This window comes from Meriones unguiculatus, chromosome 3, assembly GCF_030254825.1.
Source record: "Meriones unguiculatus strain TT.TT164.6M chromosome 3, Bangor_MerUng_6.1, whole genome shotgun sequence".
NCBI classification, from domain to species: Eukaryota; Metazoa; Chordata; class Mammalia; order Rodentia; family Muridae; genus Meriones; species Meriones unguiculatus.
The window spans coordinates 165,584,576-165,596,102 of NC_083351.1; the positions used below are offsets into that span (position 1 = coordinate 165,584,576).

At 48.3% G+C, this 11,527-nt stretch overlaps 1 protein-coding gene across 1 annotated transcript in view; it reads right to left on the reverse strand.

Annotated features, from left to right (window-relative positions):
- Positions 1-11,182, reverse strand: part of Ppef2 (protein phosphatase with EF-hand domain 2) — a 25,234-nt gene extending 14,052 nt beyond the window's left edge. Inside the window, exons 1-9 of the mRNA XM_021648646.2 lie at positions 11,125-11,182; positions 8,224-8,351; positions 8,024-8,081; positions 6,802-6,977; positions 5,501-5,615; positions 4,564-4,610; positions 2,974-3,140; positions 2,372-2,408; positions 2,144-2,293 (exon numbers count right to left, since the gene is read on the reverse strand). Coding sequence (XP_021504321.1) covers positions 2,144-2,293; positions 2,372-2,408; positions 2,974-3,140; positions 4,564-4,610; positions 5,501-5,615; positions 6,802-6,977; positions 8,024-8,081; positions 8,224-8,351; positions 11,125-11,182 — 936 coding nt within the window. The remainder of the gene's footprint in view (positions 1-2,143; positions 2,294-2,371; positions 2,409-2,973; positions 3,141-4,563; positions 4,611-5,500; positions 5,616-6,801; positions 6,978-8,023; positions 8,082-8,223; positions 8,352-11,124) is intronic.
- Positions 11,183-11,527: the final 345 nt, after the last annotated feature.

Sequence of the window (11,527 nt, forward strand, 5' to 3'; positions counted from 1 at the left end):
CCAAATACAACCAACCAAAATACAAACAAACAAACAAAACCAAACTCAAAGCAAAACAATGTGGTGGCGCGTGCCTTTAATCCCAGGCTAGCCTGGTCTACAGAGAGAGTTCCAGGACAGCCAGGGCTACACAGAGAAACTCTGTCTCAGAAAAACAAAACAACAACAACAACAAACAAACAAACAAACAAACTTGAAAGGCTGCAATGCCCCAAAAGCAGAAAGTGAGCCCGTGAGTGCTACAGAGCTCTCTTACCAGCATATACCAAAAATCTATCATTTTCCTCTTAGATCATTGAGTTTGGGTGTACAGTGGTATATAACTTGTCTCTTGGTCTTCGGATCGCAAGAAGTCACACCTGACCCTGATAGGCAGAACAGAAGTACAGAAACCTTGGACTCCGAGGTAACTTAAGTGTGGAAGCCAGGTACCGTGAACCTGGTTCTCTGTGGTGGAGGAAAAGCCTGCAGAGAAATCTGGGAGGCCACATTACAAACGAACTCACTCCTGTCTTCCTCTCTCTCACCCTTAGGCACGGGCACCCTGGGAGAGACTGTTACTGCAAACTTTCCTTGCGGTTTGAACACATTCTTGTGAGCAACAAAGGAAAAGAAACCCTGGGTGCCACTCAATGTCCATAGAAGAAAAGAGTGTGCCTTTTCTTTCTTCTGTTCTTTTTACTAGAAGCAAGTGGTGCTCAGGCAGCCATCTTGGATCATGATGTGCAGTGGCAGGTCAGCAAGACAAAATTCCCAGTTTCTAAGAGGCTTTGGGATGTTGCTATAGAGCTTTGTTCACACAAGGAAGAGAGAGACATTAAACACCGATGTCTGGACCATTCTGCCCGTGCCAAATGTAAGCACAATTTTATAAGCCGTGTATAACACGTTTGACATATGTGCATTTAATCTTCACAATGCCAATAATATAGCTCATTCACATCCTCATTATACAGGTTAGCCTGTCCAAGGTCACAGACTCCAAGCAACACAACCAGGATTTTTATCCTTTTCTGCCTTACCTTTCAAGCCAGGCTCAAGTAACTCTTTCTTACTTGCATACTTTGTGGCAAAGACTACCATTTCCTTCTAGACCTGTCTTCCTGTTCCTTCTCACAGAATGGAAACTGCAACTTTCTTGCTGGACAGACCTCCAACCACAAAACATGCCATTTCCAGCCTCCCTTCAAGTGTGGGGGGTCACTATGTAGCCACAGTCCCATGCGGGGAGGGGAGCGGAGTCTGTGCAAGTTCTGGATTGTTTTGGAAGGGGCAAGAACACTGTTTCCCCCTCTCCTTCCTCCCTAGTGTGCAGGCCCTGGGTACAGCAGCACATTTTCTTGGCAATTCGGATCAAGGCTTGGAGGTGACACCCTAAGATGATCCCTTAGACAGTGTCACAGCACAAAGTTGCCATGTCACCTGATGACTGAAAATTCCAAGACTCAAAGCTCGAAAACTGCATGCTGTCCTTCCTATGCGACCAGGCCCACTGCAGACACACAGAGTTGGCGCCTCAGGAAAGCTCCGCAGAGAATACCTGGGACAGCTGGACGGGGGCTGCATGAGGTGAGTGAAAAGTACAAGAGTTATTAGGAAAGAGATGCAAAGCTTCTGTTTTCCGGGTCTCGATTTCTAAAGTCAAAGGGACGACGGAAAGCCATTGCTCATCAGCTCTGCTCCACACCACATCACTTCCTACCCTTCTGCCAGCACTCGGAGCTGTTGTAGGCACCTGGAGGACAGACACGGTCTCCGGGTCATTTTCATGCTTCCTCAGCGTAGACTTTGCATGTGGCAAGCAAGCACCCTCCCTGCGTGTTCTGGGTGCTGAATGCACCCGGGTCGAATTTAGTGAAAGGCGATCAGATAGGAATTATTTGTGAGCTAGAGGCCCCTCTGGTATGGTGATAAGGGGCAGTGATTAGAACGACCTTGATGAAGAATGGCAAAAACACAGCGCTGGCTGCTGTGTGTCCCCTTGTGTGCTGTGACAGACATTGCCAACGGATCGAGGCACACTTGCTCCCCAGGGACAGCTGTGGACCCTCAGCCCTTTCTCCACACTCAGCGCTCACAGTGCCGATCCTCACACCGACACTGAAGCTAGACAGACGGTGAGAGGCTAAGCCATATTGAGTACCTTGTGCCGGTCTAGCTTAGCCAGAAGTTCCAGGTCAGTCCTGTCGGAGACCCCACCGTGAAGGACAAGGACTTTCTCGTCAACCAGAGTGGCCAACGGGAGCCAGCAGAAGACGTCTTGAAGGGTCCTGAGGATTTTCTTCCCGTGCGTCTGAAAAACGACACCGGCAGGATGTTCAGCTTCACGGAATCGGGGTGAAGGGGTAGCGAGACGCTGAGAGGGGCAGACCTTGTACTTATGCATCACTTCCTTGGTGAAGCCGTATCTGCGCACAGAGGCAAAGCACACGGGAAGATGCGTTTAGTGACAGAAGCCAGGGCGCCATCGCGTCTCATAAAAATGTTTATTCTGTTCGTGTGCCCTCAAGACATGCAAAACAGAGGCAGAAATAATCACCAAGAAGTTCAGAGTTTTGTCGCTATTTCTGGGTGGAGAAATTACGAGACATTAGAATTCTTTTCTTTTTGTTTATCTAGATTTCCTACCCTGTGTGAATTGAGTTTTTGTTTACAAGCTTAAAGAATTTTGTTATTGTTTAAAGCTAAAGATATTAACATGTAAAGATGTAATGTTCTTATTCCAATGGTAAAATAACATGGAATTAAAAAATATTATATAGCGTGTGTTCTTTCATAAATTAAAAAACTTTTATTTTTAGCTCAAAATTGAACCCAGGGCCTTGTGCGTGCTAGACAAGAGCTCCATCCCTGAGCTGCAACCCTAGCCCTAGGAAAACTGTGTTTAAAAGGCTCTAAAGTAGGGCACTCTAGAGAGGTAACATTTTACAGCTGAAAGGAAGCACCCAACAGCTGGCGGGTCTGGGCTTGTACCGTAAGTTCACAAGGTGGTCCTCGTGGTTTCCTCGGTTAAGGTGGAACTCTTTGGGGTAAACCAACATGAAGGCAAACAGAACCATCAGGACCTCCACCGAGTCCTTGCCTCGATCCACAAAGTCACCGTTGAACACGTACGCCCTCTCTGGCGATGGTAGACCGTTCTTCCATTTGGAGATGAGTCCACGGAGAGCCCATGGGGTAAGAGAAGAGAACATTAGGTCAAAGGCAGCAGGCAGCACGTGACGGCTAAGTCAGAGCCATAGCCAGGCCTCTGATCCCTGCTTTCTCCACATGGGAAATAGCAGCAAAAGGGGAACTATTTCCCCCCACAGTGTTCTATTCCCTTCCCAAAGAGCTGAGGTTTGGAGATGTCCATCAAAATTGACGCTTGATGCAGAGACACAGCATTGCTGTGTGGCCTGGACCAATGGATGCTGCGCTCGTGACATGGAAGCCACTTTCAAGTTCCATAATAGTGCTAGCGACTGCCTTGGACTCATAGGGGTTAAATAAGATAATACCAGGCTGAGCCAGGTAGCCTACACCCGTAATCACAGGAAGGCAGGAAGGATCAGGAGTTCAATGTCAGTCTGGGCTACAAAGTGAGTCAAAGAAGGCCATTCTGGTCTACATGAGACCTTATTTTTTTTTTTAAAAGCCTTTTAAAGAACATATATATAATTTATAAAATGATTTGAAAATTCAGTACACATACAAAGTAATTGTACTAATAAAATATCACATATGTACGTTGTCATGTGTTCTACTTATAGCTAAAACTGATATAAAAACAAATTGATTATAAAAACAAACTTTGGATGCTTCCACAATGATCTTCTTTATTTGGAAAAATAGAAAATCAGTTACTAAATAACAATAACGCTTCCAACTGCTTATCAAGCTAACATTTGGATTTGCCTAAAATTTACAAAAGTAGAGCAAAATAGAAAGCAAAGCTGACTTTTATACCATGTGTTGGTATGTAAGCACACGATGTCATTTAAAAATAATATTATAGAAATATAGGCATTTGGGGCCTGAGAGATGGCCCAGCAGTTAAAAGTAGGGGCTGCTGTGGGCTCTGTTGCCTGTTTTTCAATCCCTTCCTCCTGGTGGGGGGCCGCCTGGACAGGCCACAGAGGAAGAGGATGCGCTCAGTCGGGATGTGACTTGATATGCTGGGGTGGGTGAGTGGGGTCCCCTTCTCTGAGGAGTAGGGGAGGGAGAAGAGAGGAACAGGGAGGGAGGTTAGAATCGAGAGGAGAGGTGGGAGGGGTCTACAATCATGATGTAATTAAGGGCTGCTCTCCTACAGACAACCCAGGCTTGAGTCTCAGCATTCACATGGCGGCTCACAACCATCTGTAACTCCAGTTCCAAGGGGTCCAGTGCCCTCTCCTGGACATTCATGCAGTGCACAGAAATACGTGCAGGCATAAAACAAAACAAAACAAAAAAATTACACAAATAAAATAAATATTTCTAAATACAAGCAATGGCTAAGCATTTGTGTAATGGAGAGTATACCTGAGCTTTTAAAATAAGCCTCAGAGCAAGAATGCAACTTAATTTGAATGTTCATACCTTATAAAATATGAATATTAAGTCATCCAACTGGCCATGTAGATCTCCTAACAAAGAAAAAGAATTTTAGCTCATGCTGACCCTTACTTTAACAAGAAAAATACTGTGCCTGCCTGAAAGTATCAGACAAAGTTAGAAACCTACTAATTTAGAGAGAATTGCTTTGATGTCACCTCATTGCAAATGCAGTTATTATTGAAAAGCAGAAAACAAACAGTAAAGACTCGTGTTGTTACTGCAGCAAAGGTGGGGCAGAATAGTACAAGGCACTGCTGGGGCCTTAAAGCACTTCAGTTAGAAGCTGACACTCACTTGTGGACCAGTGTTGGGGGACTGTTCAAGACAATTTACAAAATCCAAACCTTAACAAGAAATCTCCTTCCCACATGTGAAAACAATGATTTTTACATTTTAGATGCTTGCAGGGTGAGCAAGACCTAGCCACTGGACCGGTTCATACCCATCGCCTGCATCTCCCTGGGGGGGGGGGGGCGGAGGGCGGGGTTCCGTCTGCATGGATGCTACTGAGCAGACAGAAGACCATTCGGCACAATGGTCTCTCTGTGACAGGCATGTGCAGGATGGAAATAATAACTCTGTAAGCCTTGAAGTTTCCCAAGTACCCAGAAATACAATGTCTGCTCATATAAAAAGGCTGGGTGGGGTTTCTGGTTTGTTTGTTTGTGGTTGATTGTTGCAGCCATTTTGTTCCTAGTGTGGAGTGTGAACTTGGAGTCACTAAGAACTGCTCTGGACCACGTCTCCTTAAGTAAGTGAGGGACAAGTACGTGAATGGTCAGCTGAAGGGGAGATGCTTGAGCTTGCTCACCTGCTATCTCTCCTCCCTCTGGCTCAGCTCCTTCTCCTGTCCCCTCTCTGCGGTAGGCTTTTCCGAAGTGTGTCCAGCCAGGGAATGGCGGCTCCCACCAGCACTTACCACACACTGTGACCTCCTCGCTGTAGCAGGTGGAGACCCGGTTGATGTTCGGTAGCTGGGCCAGGTGTTTTCTGGCCTCATACAAAAGATTCAAGACGTAGCGGGCATGGAGCTGCTACCAGGAGGAAGGGGCGGGATGCAACGACACAGCACCATCAGGCCCCGCTTTTGCCGGCGAATGTCACCAAAAATGCCACCCCAGACCTCCAAAGGAACCCAGTCAACTGTGGATGCTTCACTCAACTCTGCTTTCCTTTCCACTTTTCTCCTCTCCCATTTGTCCCTTGTGGAAGCACTGAGTTGCCTCCTCTTTGCTGTCTAGTCTATAACCCTTTTCTTTGCCCTCTGGGAGCGGTGCGTGACTGTAGTAGCAATGTATGAATTAGTGAGCATACATGGATGGTGGGAACGAATCCTGACATTCCCGAGAGACAGCATCTGCACTGCTTCCATCTTGTCAGAGAACACAAGGACTGTGATCTCTGAGCCACCGGGGCTTCAAACCAAGACACTGTTTTGCTTGGACCATTGTCTGCTGGCTCGTCTCCCTGCTTCTGGCCTCACCTTGCATGCCAGTCTCAACTTGGCAAGCGCTGTAATTTTATTATTACGCCAGACAGGTAATATTAACTATCAGCCCCTGACTGTCCCGACCCAGTTAGCCTTGAGCTCACAGAGATCTGCCAGCCTCTGCCTCCCAAATACTGAGATTAAAGGCATGTGCCGCCAGGCTCCGATGCTCAGTGACCGTTTTTAAAGAGCAAGCGGGAATATCCTTCCTTTGCTTCTGCCACCGCAACTCTTACTTGTCCCCTGGATTCCTCCTTGCTAACCACAGTGGCCTTCCTGAGGTCCCCAGACAGCCTGCGAAGTTCCTGCCTCCGTGCCTTAATACTTGTTCCTCTACCCAGAACATCGTTCCCAGAGATCTCAGCTGCATCCCCCAGCACCTGGACCTTCGCTCTCCTTCTGGGATTCTGCAAAACTGCCTTCTCTCCCCGCCCACTCTTCCTCAGCTCTCAATACTTCCTGTGCTACCACATATGGACTCTTTAGTTTATTACTTCCTACCCCACTAATAGGTCAGGGGCTCAGGGTAGCTGCATCCCCAGGGCCTGATCAGTGTCAGCCTCCCAACACTCCTCGCTAGCTGCCTGCAGGCTGAATGAACAAAATGGCAAAGGTTTCCATCTTAGAGGCTGGCTGATGGGCCACAGGAGCCTGCCTACACTTCCAGGGCTGGTCTGGTCTGCCTTTACTCACAGATATGAGTAGGGACCCATGTTTGCGCTTCAGCTTACTTGTCTCAGCCTGAAAGCTTCCACCAGGGCGGTGGCATGGTCAGGAAGAAGAGGAAAGGAGAGGTGCGGCCCTGTGTAGCTGTCTGGCACCTCTATGGACTCATAGTCGCCGCCCTCCTCTGTCTCCACATCCTGGGTGAACCTCTCCTCAGTGAACATGCGGTTCAGGAAGTCTCCTAGTTCAGACACAGAGGACAAAGGCAGGCCAGCTTAGGAACAGACTTTGAAGGACCGTTAATGCCGAGGGGTGACCCAGCTGGTGTGGCATAGGCTCTAGCCCAGGATATCACAGAGGAACCAAAGTGAGATGAATAAGGGACACAGGAGGAAGGTCACGTTTCTGTGTTGGTACAATCATTTACTTTTGAAAATATCACCAGAGATAGGTGGTGGAGAGAGAATGGCTCCACTGTTAGGAGTGTTTGCTGCTCTTCCAGAGCACTCGAGTTAAGAATCCCGGCACCCACATCCGTCTCACAATGGGGGGATCTGCTGCCCTCTTCTGGCCTTCCCAGGCACCTGCATCCACACGTGCATAGAAACGACTTAAAAATAAATGCTTTTTAAAAATCAAAAGATGGGTCAGAGAAAGTCCAGAAACGCAGAGGCCTGTGACGGCAGGAGGAAGAGCAAGGCAAAGCCAGGGAGGAAAGGATTCTAGGCCAGTCATCTTGTTCAGCGGGCACGGTAGCGGGTCACCATCCCCCACACTGCAGCCTCCCCCAGCTGCCAGTCTCGGAAGGTCCAGGCCAAGGGTTTCCCTTCTGGACTGAAGGGGACCCTGGGTGGCAGACGAGAAAGGTGTCAACCCCCGCCGCCCCTCCCCCATCCTTCTCTCTAAGAGGCCTTCAACCAGGGACTCCCAGACTGACATTGTTCCAAGGTCCTGCTGCCTGGAGGTTCATTTTCCATTATTTTCCAGCCTTCCTGGGTTGCTGGATAGTAGTCTATTCTCCCATTTCCTGTATCCCTCTCCACCCCCTCCATCTCTCTCTCCACTCCGCCCGCTTCCAGTGTTTGCCGCGCCTAGTCAACCAACTCCTTGCACTTGAACTCTTGTCTCCGGGTATGGTTACAGGAGGGCCTAGGCTAAAAGTTTACCCTGCCCTTCATTCAGTCCCGACCTCTCACCAGACTCCCAGCCGCACCCTCTCGGTAGCCCCACCCACATCGACACTCTGATAGTCCAGGAGAGCGGACAAACGTGGCAACTCCTACTCACTCTCGTGGTGGCTGCTGGGGGTGAAGTGATCCACAAGGTAGCTGAAGAAATCATGGAGCTGTGGAAGAACCAGACGAGACTAGCTTTAAGACTGAGGGAAAGAGAGTCCAGGAGCAGTCCGGGCAGCTGCACCTTCAAGCACCAGGCCTGCTGCCAGGGCCCGCGGGCCGTTCCCCGTCCCCGCTGGCGTCTCCACATACCTTGACCTGGTCCTGCTGTCCGGCATACTCTATAGACTGGAAAATGTTCCAGGTACATCTCCGCCTCATCTCCAGGCGGGCCACGTAGCGCCGGTACCACCTCTGGATCAAGGCCGCTGCCTTGAAGGCTGCAACACGGATGGAGATGCGAGCCTGTGATGGGGGCTCTTGGGGACGGGGCAGGGAGGAGGGGCTCGTGGTATGCAGACCCCGTTTGTACGGGGTGGGGGTGGGGGTGGGAGTAGGGTTGGGGAGTGGGGGTAGGGTTGGAGGGGGGGGGGGACAGCACTACCCGGAAATGTCAGGAGGAGGCGTCTATCTTACTGTTGGTCACAGAGGTTGTTTGCCCATGCCCATTTCACCATCTTCCTGCCATGACTGATACTAACAGCACTGGCGGTTTATTGGATTTCCGCTTGCTGATGTTTTCATCTTTTTTCATCTCACCTTGACCCCTGTCTGAACGGAGGCATCTGCCGTTGTCTGTAGATTCCCGAAACCACAACTGGTAATGAAGCCCACATATGCTTTTTATTTTCTTCCACTAAGTCAAGAAAATTCACCCTTTTCATGACCTAAAGAAACTCCTTCCTGCTTCTCTTTGGCATATCAGAGTAACAGCGCCTGTGTGCTAGTGTTCTGGCCCATTGCCAAACAAAGTCTGATTCCTTGGGAAGAAGAACTGTGGGGCTGAGAGATGGCTCAGCTGTCCTTATCTGCGGAGGTCCCAGGTCAGTTTCCAGAACTACATGGCTGCTCCCAACTGCCTGTATTTCCAGTTCCAGGGCCCTAACACCCTCTTCTGGCCCTACAGGCATCAAGCATGTACCTGAGCAATACATACATGCAAGCAAAATGTACACACATTATAAATAAATGAATCACCTCTTAACAAGAAAAGACTCTCTCAGTGGTGGTGCATGCATAGCTTTAGTGCTAGCACTCAAGAGGCAGAGGCAGGACAATCTCTGTGAGTTTGAGGCCAGACTGGTCTACGAAGTGGGTTCCGGGATAGCCTGAAATACACAGTGAAATCCTGTCTCTGAAAACAAAGCAAACAAAAAAACCAAAAAAGGAAAGAAGCATTTCCATAGAGAAGTTGATTTGATTGTGTGACCAGAGGGCAGACAGGAGGTACAGCCTGAGTTCTCAGGCCAAAGAAATGAGTCGAGTTCCTGGGAAAGACCTAGAGTAAGTGAGAAATCATCACGCTCTTCACAATGGAATGGCGTTTAAATGATCAATTATTTCTGGGGTTTTTCTTTCAGTACTTTTAAGTCATCATTGACTGTGGCTATGCAATGTAGTTGGGAGCGAAAGCTCAGGTGATGAGGCACTACTCTGTACACATAAGAGTTGGGTCTGAGGATGCTGGGAAGGAGATGCAAACTGGAAAGACAGCAAGGACGCCATCTTGTGTATGTTACTGTCCTGGTTAGTTTCATGTCAGTTTGACACAAGCTAGAGTCATCAGAGAGAAAGGAGACCCAATTGAGAAAGTTCCTCTGTAAGATCAAGCTATAGGTAAACCTGTATGGCATTTTCTTAATTAGTATTTGACAGGGAAGGGCTGGGCCTATTGTGGGTGGGGCCGCCCCTAGGCTGGTGGTCCTGGGTTCTATAAGAAAGCAGGCCGAGCAAGCCGTGAGAAGCAAGCCAGTAAGCAGCACCCCTCCATGGCCTCAGCATCAGCTCCTGCCTCCAGGTCCTAGCTCTCCTTGAGTTCCTGTTCTGACTTCCTTTGATGGGAAACTGTGATATGGAAGTATAAGCTGAATTAATCCTTTCCTCCCCGCGCTTCTTTGATCATGGTGTTTCATCACAGCAATAATAACCCTAACACACCTAACATTCTCATTCTAAGAAATACATTGAGGGGTGTAGTAGCACACGTTTTTAATCCCAGCACTTGGGCGGCAAAGGCAAGCAGAATTCTGTGAGTTCAAGAACAGCCTAGTTCACAGAGTGAGTTCCAGGACATCTAGGGTCACATAGTGAGACCCTGTTAATAATAATAATAACAACAATAATAATAATAGTGTGTTCTGTTAGGTATTTGGTCAGATCTATGTAAACGTAGCTAAAATAGATGCTATTAGTAGCTCTAAAACTTAGTTTCTTTTCAATCCTTCCTTCACAGAAGCCAGGAGAGTGCTCCAAAGAGATGAAGATATTGATATAGAATTCCTTGTTTTGAATTCATTTGTTCTTTATGTCTTTGGAATAAAGTTTAGAATCCTGCTGGAGGCTGGATGTGGTGGTACATGCCCACAATATCAGACCTGGGGGCCAGAGGCAAGAGAATTGTGGCAGGTTTGATAGCAGCTTGGCCCCTAGCAAGTTGCTGGTGGCCAGAGCTCCACAGTGAGTGCCTGCTTTAAAAGACCCCAGACAGACAAACTAAATTCTTCAGTGGTTCTCAGCCTGTGGGAGTCAAAACACCCTTTTAACAAGGGTAGCCTAAGACCATGGGAAAACACAGATATTTACATTATGATTCATAGCAGTAGCAAAATTGCGGTTATGAAATAGCAACAAAATAATTTTTATAATTGGGGTTCAAGAAGAATGGTATTAGAGTCTCAGCATTAGGAAGGTCGAGAACCACCGCTCTAGACTGTTGGGTTCCAATAATGGGCATTAGTTTTTCTCCCTGATGACCCTGGCATACAGCAGCATTTCTCATTGCCCTCTCTGCCTGTCATCATTTCACCCATTTGTGTGCAGCCTTGATAAACCCAGAGACGACAGCAAATGCGGGGGACATTTTAACTCTGTAACCCAGATGGTCTGCTGAGCTTGAGCACACGTTAATAGCTTTCTGCTTCATCCTGAGGAGGTCCACCCTACTCAGCAGGGCTTTGGGTACCGATGCTGGCTCTGAAGGAGGAAAGCATCTACCTTTCTCAGCATTCTGAAAAGCGAAGTGGTGCTGGGTGGATGAGCTGCTGCTTCCCATGGTTGAGGCGTGGAGCTCCCGCAGGACACTGGACAGCAGATCCGAGGGAAGGGAGGTGTTTGCTGACAAAAGGAAAGGGCGTTGTCAGGGGCAGATTCGCGCTCAGCATACACTCAGGGGGAGCAAACTGTCTAGGAGCCCCCAGCACTCCCTGCACAAGGTGTTTGTTTATCCTCTGAGAATTCCCTCCTGGTCATCCCCTCTCCTTCCGTTTTCACTCTCTGTCTTTTTTCCTCTGTGTGGTCTAGAAGCATGTGGTTTCAAAGCTGCTTTTCATAATCTCCAGCACCCTTAAGCTGCTACCAAAGTCCCGCTCTCCTCTCAGCCAGACTTTTCACAAGAGCA